The sequence below is a fragment of the Triticum dicoccoides genome, chromosome 3A (genome assembly GCF_002162155.2).
Source record: "Triticum dicoccoides isolate Atlit2015 ecotype Zavitan chromosome 3A, WEW_v2.0, whole genome shotgun sequence".
In the NCBI taxonomy this organism is placed as follows: domain Eukaryota; kingdom Viridiplantae; phylum Streptophyta; class Magnoliopsida; order Poales; family Poaceae; genus Triticum; species Triticum dicoccoides.
The window spans coordinates 399,537,041-399,547,239 of NC_041384.1; the positions used below are offsets into that span (position 1 = coordinate 399,537,041).

At 47.4% G+C, this 10,199-nt stretch overlaps 2 protein-coding genes across 2 annotated transcripts; one reads left to right on the top strand and one right to left on the bottom strand.

Annotated features, from left to right (window-relative positions):
- Positions 1-3,700: 3,700 nt before the first annotated feature.
- LOC119268314 (SUN domain-containing protein 5-like) lies at positions 3,701-6,137 on the top strand. Its single transcript, XM_037549904.1, has 4 exons — positions 3,701-4,130; positions 4,226-5,400; positions 5,495-5,580; positions 5,667-6,137. Exons 1-4 carry the CDS (start codon positions 3,911-3,913, stop codon positions 5,890-5,892), a joined length of 1,707 nt encoding a protein of 568 aa, XP_037405801.1. The 5' UTR covers positions 3,701-3,910; the 3' UTR covers positions 5,893-6,137.
- A 32-nt stretch (positions 6,138-6,169) lies between these two features.
- Positions 6,170-9,349, bottom strand: LOC119268315. Its single transcript, XM_037549905.1, has 3 exons — positions 9,193-9,349; positions 8,870-9,063; positions 6,170-6,613 (listed from the first exon to the last, which is right to left on the bottom strand). The coding sequence occupies exons 2-3, from the start codon at positions 9,049-9,051 to the stop codon at positions 6,427-6,429; spliced, it is 369 nt and encodes a 122-aa protein (XP_037405802.1). The 5' UTR covers positions 9,052-9,063; positions 9,193-9,349; the 3' UTR covers positions 6,170-6,426.
- Positions 9,350-10,199: the final 850 nt, after the last annotated feature.

Consider the following 10,199-nt stretch of genomic DNA (forward strand, 5'->3'; position numbering starts at 1 on the left):
TTTGCCTATTATGCCATGCTATGCTAGTAGACGTGGATTGGGTGAGTGTATCCATGACAGATGTGAGATTGTTAATTAATGGTTTATTTAAGGTGGCAACTTAAACACACATCTGGATGGATTGAGGCATCTGGGTATTCCATCGATTGCCTGTTTTCCTTTTGGACCACCACCCAGGCTCAAAGGGATCATGAGATTTTTCATGCTAGAAACTTCCGTGTGCAGCCACAAGCTATTATGGGCTCTGGCATAGTTGATTAAGTTGTGCGAACTCTACAGTGGTAGACTAGCAGATGTAGGGGAAAGTAGGTGTAACGGTCTACCCGATCGTAAGGTGCTAGCGCTTCTGAAATACTATGTCTCGGTCATCCGTCTTCTCAAACACCATGTAGTGTGAAAAACCAAATGAAGGCGATCGAGTCTTGTGGGGAAAAGTGCGCAAACCTCTGCAGAGTGTATAAACTAATCATGATTAGCCGTGTCCACGATTATGCACATCTTGAGTATCTAGTGCCTAGATTATCATGTGAATCTCAACATGTTACTCTAAAATTAATTTTGTTGGGTTTTGTTTAATGATGTTGCTTAATTGGGATTGAGAATGTTGTCAACCATTCTCGATGTTTAACAACTACCATGATAGTTAAATAAAATTTATTCCTTTGTAGTAGGGAAAAATTTGCTTTACGCAAAACTATAACCATAGAGCTTTCCACCAGCCAAATATGCATATAGAATAGCCTATTTCATTCCATTACTCTCTATGTGTTATTTTGCCAGCATATTCCATGTGCTGACCCGTTTCGGGCTGCAACGTTAATGTTGCAGACTTTTCAGACGACGATTAAGGTGTTTTAGGTCGTGGTTCTATACTCAGTGATGCCGTTGGAGTTGATGGACTCACTTATCTTCTAAGCCTTCCGCTGCTATCATTATTAGATGGCCTTAAGCCATATTTATTGTAATAAGTTCTCTTTTGAGACACTCGATGCAATAAGTGTGTGATTGCTACTCTGTTATAAATCCTTCGAGTACTGTGTGATGTCAGCATTACTGATACAGGGATGACACCTGAGCACAGAGATTGGACCGTTTGAGGTCTGATCGCTACAACGTAGCCCTTTGGCAGAAGGGTGAACTGGTCTACCAAATCTATCTGTTGCCATAGAGCACCACTAGTTCTATTTACTCTACTGTATTTCCTTCAGTAGTTTTTATTCGTGTTGTGTGCCGATAGTTTACTCGATCATTTCCTTGTGTCTGTTATCATCTTGTAACTCTGTGATCACTCTGTTTCATTGTGTTCGCCTGTTTTCACTTGTCACCACCCTGTATCTCAGATTCAGTTGTGATATTTGTCCATAGTTTTTGTATCATTTTATACCATGATGTGTCTCATTCTACTACATCTGTTTGCATGTTGCATTACTCTCGTCGTAGTTAAACATGTGATCTATCAAGCTTGTACTATTGTCAATGCATTCATCGAAGAATATGCTTCTCACGAAGAAGATTGATTTAGTTCATTTCCTTCGTTATTCTATTCCGCTGCTGTGATAGGGGTATGGTTCAAAGCTTTCGAAAGAAAACTTGAATCTCCCATTCACCCCCCCCCCTGGTCGATATACTCTCGGTCCTAACAAGGAGGCCGAGCGGCTCCTCTACGAGCAGCAGGCAGCCGCTGGACAAGGCTGTCGCGGCCCTTCGGTGTCGTACAGCTGCTGGAGGGATGACAGCGATGATGGCACCGACGGAAACGGCGGTGCCGCAGGGCAGGGCGGCCACGCGTACGAGGTGTCCGGTATAGGGTTTAGTATTTTCTAGTTTTTTAGTTAAACGGTCAAAATATTTACCTTTTATGTAAATTATATATGAATTTGAATGAATCCATCCGGTTTGATCGAATTTCGCCCGCTTGGTTTGAATTGTTGGTCGAATGTATGCGGCTAGCGTTAGATGGCTGCCTCCCGCATCCGTGTCTGCGGACTAGTCCCCTTATCCGCGGACGGAAGCGGGAGGTTTTTTGCGGGTTGCCCCGTTGCAGATACCCTAAATGATTTCAGTTTATGCGGTTTCAGAATAATATATAGGACTGTTGGTTTTTCACCTTGGTTGCCATTGTTTCTATTTCTAATGGACTGAAGAACGACTCAAGTTGTTTGTGTTGTCGGCTACCTAAAAATCTCTCAATCTCAATCGTTGTTTGACTTGGGCCAATATTGAGCGTTGGATCTCAGTCCCCATGAATCCCTTTCTGTCTCCCTCCCTCTTTCACTCGTGGGGATGACGAGTGGATAGAAATAGGTAAGAGGGCGAGGGCGGTCAGCTAAAAAAATGTGTTCGGGCAGATGGCATAGCGCCCAAACGAGCCAGTTAGATGACGTGTCAACCGGTCCCGCTTTAAGATCCATGATCACCATCAGATGGTTACAAACAAAGTGAAGGTGCATAATTGGCGTCTTATGAGGAATGGTTTGGCTGTATGTTCTGAGCTTAGTCGATGAAAAATTAAATCTAGTGTGGGGTGTGCTGCATGTGGGAGAGAGGAGTCTCTTGCTCATAGATTTTGGATGTGTCCACACTCGCAGTGTTTTTGGAAAGTTTTTTCTGAAGAAAGAGGAATCCCTGCTGGCTACCCGCCAGAAGATATGCAATCAAATGTGGAGGTAGGTAGATAGTTGGCTCAATGGATTTCTGAGGTTGATGATGAACAGAGAGAAATGATGATACAGGGTGTTTATGGGCTTTGGCTTGCGAGGAATAATGCAAGGGATGGGAAGAAGATTCAATCTCCACATGAAATATCATATTCGGTCTCAAAGCTCATGGATGAGTGGTATGAAGTGGTGCAACGAAAATCAAGAACTCTTGTGCGACCATGACTTGAGAAATGGACACCACCTGAACAAGGGTGGATTCTAGCGAACGTTGATGGAGCGGTGTCAAAGAATGGATGTGAGGGAGGAGGAGGGGTGGTCTTGCGTGACCATGATGATGCCTTTCGGGGTGCTGCAACTCAATTCTTTTCGTATGACTTGAAACCAGAATTTGTTGAATTGAAAGCATGTAGAAGAGCGCTCCAATTTGGGCGTGATTTGAGTATCTCAAAGATTCATGTTGAAATGGATTGCAACCAGGCTGTGAGAATGATAAATAGTGCTTGCAAAAATCTCTCGGCGGCTGGGCCAATTGTTGAGGATATTAAGGCTCTAGTGCAGGGATGCCAGGGTTGTAAAGTTTCATGGAGAAGAAGGACTGCAAATCAAGCTGCACATATTCTTGCTAAGTTAGTTGTTAGTGAACAAGTATCTCAAGAATGGCGGGTTGTGCCTCCTGAGTGTATTTTGCATGTAATAGCGGTGGAGATTCCGAACGCTTTTTAATTAATAAAGTTTGTTATTCTCAAAAAAAAAACATCAGGACAAAGTGTCTTCATGCCACACGTTTGACACTTATCATTTAGATACAAAATTGACTTGCCTAAATTTAAAAAACAGGTAACTTACATAGTAGTATAGTTAATGGATGAGAATTAGCATATCTGTAAAGAGAGGGGGAGGCGATTTGCAGACACCATGCATGCCGATGCCGCCGCCGCGCGCATCGATGACCATCACCTGCCACTGCGCACTCGGTCACCTCCTAAGTTGCCGCTCCATCTTTTGCTCCCCAGCGGTTCCTGGCTTCCTGCTCGCCCGGCCTCTCCTCCTCTCTATCTCTTCCCGTCCTCTCCCTCACGCGCGTTTGGATCGACCCCCGGTGAAGCTGCATGCGCTGAGGGCGACAACGTAGCGTCCCACCGTACATGTGCATGTGGTGTGGAAGGGAAGGAGAGACGAAAGAGAACGATCGACTCGTCAATTGGTGATCACAGTGGGCAGGCACGTCGTCGTAGGTAGGTGGTGCATGCATGAGCAAGAAGAAGAGAGAAGGAGGCGGAGGAGGAAAAGGCGGTGGGGGAGGGGCTCATCAGCACAGGGGAGGCGGCGGCGGGCCGACGCCGGTAACGGATGTGCTCTCCATGGACGGCGGCCTCCGCGAGGTGTCGGTCTCGGTCGTCTTCTCCGTATGGTGTCTCCTTTTCCTCCTGCGCTCCCAGTTCCTCAACAGCCAGACCGACGACCCTTCGGGTAACTAGTATCTTCCATCTCCTTCGATGCCGATCCGTCTCGTCGTCATGTCTGCGTCTGCGTGGTTGAATGAATCGGTGGATCTGTCGACGCAGATTTCTACGGCGAGCGCGACAACTACTGCAAGGTGATGCCACTGGAGGCATACATATTCCCGGCCGATACCGCCTCCTCCCCGACGTGCCAATCCTCCTCCTCGCCGCACCCCCCAGAAGCACTACCACCGTCCAACGCAAGCGGCGGCAACTCGTCGACCGAGGCGGCCTTGGTGGAGCTGGACGAGTTCCGGAGCCGCATCCTGCAGGGCAAGGCCGACAACGACAGCGGCCGGCACCACCAGCGCGTCGCCGACGGCGCCGCGCACCGCCTCGAGCCTAGCGGCGCCGAGTACAACTACGCGGCGGCGTCCAAGGGTGCCAAGGTGCTCGCCCATAACAAGGAGGCCAAGGGCGCCGCGAACATCCTCGACGGCGACAAGGACCGCTACCTCCGCAACCCGTGCTCCGCGGACGACAAGTTCGTCGTGGTGCAGCTCTCCGAGGAGACGCTCGTCCACACCGTGGCGCTGGCCAACCTGGAGCACTACTCCTCCAACTTCAAGGACCTGGAGCTACATGGCAGCCTAAGCTACCCGGGGGAGGCGTGGGAACTGCTGGGGCGGTTCACGGCGGAGAAGGGCAAGCACGCTCAGCGCTTCGTGCTGGCGGAGCCCCGGTGGACGCGCTACCTCCGGCTGCGCCTCGTCAGCCACTACGGCTCCGGGTTCTACTGCATCCTCAGCTACCTCGAAGTGTACGGCATCGACGCCGTGGAGCGCATGCTGCAGGACTTTGTCGCCAGCCACAGCCCCGACGCGGACGCCGCAAAGGCTGCCGCCGACGCCCGTAAGGAGAGCGGCCACAACGACACCGCCGGCTCCCAGGTCCACGACAGGCAGGTGGAGGGCAGCGGGCGGAACGAGAGCGCCGGCGACGTGGCCAAGAACAACGGCTCGAGGGTGGCGGACGGGAAGCCGGCGCAGGCGCAGGGCAAGGAGGCGGTGAAGCAGGCGACGGGGCGGGTGCACGGCGACGTGGTGCTCAAGATCCTGATGCAGAAGCTGAGGTCCCTGGAGCTGGGGCTGTCGACGCTGGAGGAGTACACCAAGGTGCTGAACCAGAGGTACGGCGGCAAGCTGCCGGACCTGCACAACGGGCTGGCGCAGACAGGCAAGGCGCTGGAGAAGATGAAGGCGGACGTGGAGGACCTGGTGGAGTGGAAGGACAAGGTGGTACGTACTCAGTTCGTCCCAACCTTGTGTGATGCATGCAACTGAAAGGGCCAAGTGGTTTGAGTTTCTTTTGTTATCTCTCGTTTTGGTTCAGGCGAGGGATGTGGGAGAGCTGAGGGACTGGAAATCAAGCGTCTCGCGGAAACTAGACCATCTGGTCAGGGAGAACGCGGCGATGAGGCAAGGACCCATGCCATGCCATGCCATGATACGCGACGAGGTAAAGCGGTCGGGTCGGGATTGTTTTGACGTGGATGTGCGCGCAGGTGGGATGTGGAGGAGATGAGAAGCATCCAGGAGACGCTTCAGAACAAGGAACTGGCGGTGCTTTCCATCAGCCTCTTCTTGGCGTGCGTCGCGCTCTTCAAGCTGGCGTGCGACCGCTTGCTGCTGCTCTTCGCCAGCAAGGAGGACGACGGGGCAGGGACGGGGTGGATGCTCGTGTTGGCGGCCAGCAGCCTCACCACCCTCATCGTGCTGCTCTACAGCTGAACGATTTTTTAGGAATAGAAAAATAATGACTTTGCGAGCTAGACCTCGTTACCTTCTTTCAGGTCATGTTATGAGTTAGCAAGTCATTAGGCAATCTAATTCTCCCCTCGTTTAGCACAGCTAGTCTTGTTTTACAAGAGAAATAAAGTACAAGAAAGATGGGTATACTGTGCAGTATGTTAGCGCGGCTTTCAACCTGCATTACTTCAACTACAAGACGCTATGGATGACTAACGAGGAACCAAAGAAAAGGATATCCAATAAGTTTACTTTCATCTGCAACGAGAAATGGGTTCATTTCATACCAGACAACACAAGAGTGGTGCAGCAGGCGTCAAGTGGAACAAGTTACAGACCACAAAAAAATAATGGGCAATTGAGCGAGCAAATTATTGAGGCACTGTTGCAATTGTGTGCTCGTCTTGCTGGCATTCAGCACTGGAAACTTTTCAGAAACAAAATTGTGAACCAAGACAGGTAATTTCGACAAGCATCAGCTAAGAGTATATTATAAGGCGCGCCTCGACATCTAATTCAGACCTTATAGCCGGTTAAGGTGAATCCTCTGCCTGCAATCTCGCCTACGCAGAACCATGCATAAAGCTCAACCCCAAACAGTGTTGCAATTCCAAGGTCCTCCACCTTGAGCTCCTTCCTGTTCTTCCAAAGCTGCTTGACACCGTCAACCTCCTTCCACAATGCTTCATAGCGGCCTGGTAGACTGAAGAAAACAGCAAATATATATACAAGCCACTGATCAGACTCCAGAGAACAAAGGAATGGCTTAAGCACAATAGAAAACATTCACCGCGGCAAGGAAAAACAAGCAAAATTCCTTGCACTGATCAGCATAGATGTGCATAATCAAATTACGGCTCATGAAAGATATAGTGTTGCACCCCATTTGAAGATGGCAAACACGTAAATATACAAAATGGAGAACCAGGCCTAAGGGGAACTAGCCCATGTGGCTTAGTATTGATTATGAAGAACAGCCATGACCACTACTGCGGAGACCAGGCCTTGAACGTGGGCTTCCCATGCAATCACACCACTGGCCAACTGAAGCCCGGTTCTCAACACAGAAAAATACACGTTTAGTCCTCTCCTACAAGTGCAGCCATAGTCTGGTCTTCCTACCACACACAACAACTAATCACTATTGTACCGCGTACCATCTGGAAGTTGCATTACCAAGGTAAACATGCCTCATGGCACAGCATTTGCCACAATGTCAAATAAAAATCTGTGGTAGGGAATGCAAGTTGGAAAACAATGTATTGAACAGTTCAAATTGGCAAACAATCTTGATTAATCATATGTGTCAAACTAAACCGCTGGTTAAGACATCGTTAAAGGAATATATGAATGTATCAATCATGATTCAACTGGTGATGTAAGTTTGCTTGAAACCGAACTCAGCTAGTTCGCTGGTTCAACAAAACAAGGTTATGGCCAGGTCAAGTGTCCATCCCATCCTATATGTCAAACTACTAGAGTGAAGTTCATAATATGTCCAAGAATGACCACATGAATCTGGATTATATAACCACTCATGGATACCTCAAAATGTAAACAACAACAGCAACAAACAACACATAACCAGAATGCGGATACACTTGACTGAGGTTGCACTTTTTGCACAAAGTAGCTAATAAGACCAAAGATTCAAAACATACACAAGTCAAGAAGCAACAAAACTCAAGGTTTTACTATGTCAGTCAGTCAAACCTGCCTATACATGCAGAAATATCCTACACTGTTCCTGCCAATAACTCAGATCAGCATGATATTTTGATGGAATATTTGCAGGCAACAGTTGAATCGATTTCTTTGCAAACATGCAGAAAAATGGCAAATGGTTCACAGAGAGCTATATGTGCTAAGACTCACTTCTCGAATATCATACATAGTAGATTACCTTTTATTTATGATATATCAACTTCACAAGAGACTATGCTTTCACCTAAACAATCGTCCTTTATGCTACATCTGTGATGTCTCCATGCAACATGGGTCAAAGAAAAATATAAAAACATAGCAACAAAACAAAGCTGCACAGGTGATCAAGCATAAGGATGACATAAAATGTTTCCATTATGATTGAAATCACAAACTTGTGCCAACTAACAGGACAGACATATTTCCCTCACACAAGTGGGTACCTTGCATGACTTGCAGAATTGTGATTTATCCATTAAAACCAATTATTGAACATAGCATATCTTGTTAGATTGAAGTGACAGTTATCATTTCAAGGAACAAAGGTGCATCTCCATCCACATACAAACTTTAGCAATCATAAATAGTGTTCTACAAGAGGGTCATCCAGTTAGGAGTAGGTGACACTGCCACACCACGCACACCTAGCTAAATTGCTCTGTCCTGGTAGCTGCCTAGAGTAAGCATCATGTGAACAATTAGCATAGTCCCAGCCTAGCAAAACATAAGAACCGTCTCACAGTCACAAAAAAAGAGAGCATAAACCCCTGCTAACCGGAAATTGCTGACGTAGCAATGGTCTTCCCCCAACCACTGAGATTTGAGCTACATTGTAGATGGCACATACAAGAGATCTCCAAGATTTCCGTATGCTAAAGTTCATAAATAGTGCAGAAAGTGAAGAACTATGCAATCGCTCAATCCCCCAGTCACAAGTGGCGGTGGCTATACATTGAACACTTCATATCTAATTTATGTAAAGAAGTTTGTATCCACCAAATACATCGATCACTCACCCTAGAAGGCCACACATTGCCACAGCCACGAGTGGACCACCCCATACTACGATCCAGTTCAGCTAGGCAGGCAGTAATAGAGATAGTAGGCAATTACGGGGCAAACCTCAACCACACCATGGTCACCCCCGTTGCTACGAGCACAAGCAGATCCACTGATACTGCGCAAGAGCCCCGATTGGAACCACGCCACATGTACAGACGGTTGGACACATAAATCATTTATTTAGGGGCTTTACCTCGCGAGGCGCGTGTAGAAGAGCTGCTTGGAGAGCTCCTGGCACTTCTCCACGGAGGGAGGCTGCACGACGTACTGCTTGTTCTTCTCCATCGCCTCCTTGTAGTAGGCGCCGCCGTGCTTCGAGGCGAATTCCGCCGCCTGCGCCGCCTTGGTCCGCAGCTGCGCGAGCCTCGCCGCCATCGCCGCCGGAACCTACGATGCGCACGCGGAAAGGGATCAAATCGAAGGTATCAGATCTGGTTGCGCGGATCTAGTGCCGGATTAGGCTGAAGAGAGTGGTTGATCTGATGGGAGAGGCTAGGGTTTTGGATTGGGAAGTACCTTGACGAAACGTCGGCAAGAGGCGAGGAGGAGGTGAGGTGGGAGGAGATCGAGAGGGAGGGGGTGAAGGAGGACGGCGGCGGGATGACAGGGGTGTGGGTGCTCAAGATTGGGAGGGGAAAACGGTGGGCGAGCGACCGAAGGGTATTATTGTCAGTTCACTGGTTTTGGGCAGGAGTAGTTGAGGGTATTATTGTCAGTTCATTGGTTTTGGGCATGGGAAGTTGTTTAGCTCAGGGGTTCTCAATCTACGTGTCTAAACAAGAACAACGTAGGCGTATTTGGTTACTCGCATTCAACCCAACCAGCTCGCGCGGAAAGAAGAAAAGAAGTTGGGCTGTTCGGTTGCCCAGGTTCACTATTTGAATTGCATCGCACAGAATTTAAAGCACCTCAAAGCTAGGCCCGCTAGGAATTCCTAAATCGGTAGTTTCTAGCAACCCAGACTTAGACGAAGTAGAGGAGGGAATGCTAATGATGTTAAGGGTTTAGGAAAACACGCATCCATGATTCATACTCAGCTAGAATAAGTTGTTAAATCTCAAAATGATTTGCTTAATGAGATGAATAATAATAATAATAATATAAATGATCATGCTATTAGAGTAATGACTAGAGGAGGTAGAATGGCTCATGAGCCATTATATCCTAAAGGTCATTCTAAAAGAAATGAGCAAGATTCTTAAAGAATTAATATTGATACACCCAGTTATCTAAGAAGAAAAAGAAAAAGAAAAATAATAGAACTTTGCATGCTTCTAGTGAACATCTGATAGAAAAACCTTCTGAGAATCATAATGATGTTTCTATTTCTGATGTTCAGACACAATCTTGTAATGAACATCCATCCAATGATACTGATATTGATAATGATGTTCATGATGATGCTCAACCAGATAAGGATAAAGAACCTGATAATGATGTAGAAATAGAACATGTTGTTGATCTTGATCACCCACCTCCTAAGAATAAAAGATATGATAAAAAGAGATTTCATTGCTAGAAAA

Excerpts from the sequence above, each read along its gene's own strand:
- LOC119268314 (XM_037549904.1), top strand. The coding sequence starts at position 3,911 with ATGAGCAAGAAGAAGAGAGAAGGAGGCGGAGGAGGAAAAGGCGGTGGG. Across the intron at positions 4,131-4,225 it reads CCAGACCGACGACCCTTCGG|ATTTCTACGGCGAGCGCGAC; the intron begins GTAACTAGTATC and ends CTGTCGACGCAG. Across the intron at positions 5,581-5,666 it reads AGGGAGAACGCGGCGATGAG|GTGGGATGTGGAGGAGATGA; the intron begins GCAAGGACCCAT and ends ATGTGCGCGCAG.
- LOC119268315 (XM_037549905.1), bottom strand. The coding sequence starts at position 9,051 with ATGGCGGCGAGGCTCGCGCAGCTGCGGACCAAGGCGGCGCAGGCGGCG. Across the intron at positions 6,614-8,869 it reads TTCTACACGCGCCTCGCGAG|TCTACCAGGCCGCTATGAAG; the intron begins GTAAAGCCCCTA and ends TGTTTTCTTCAG.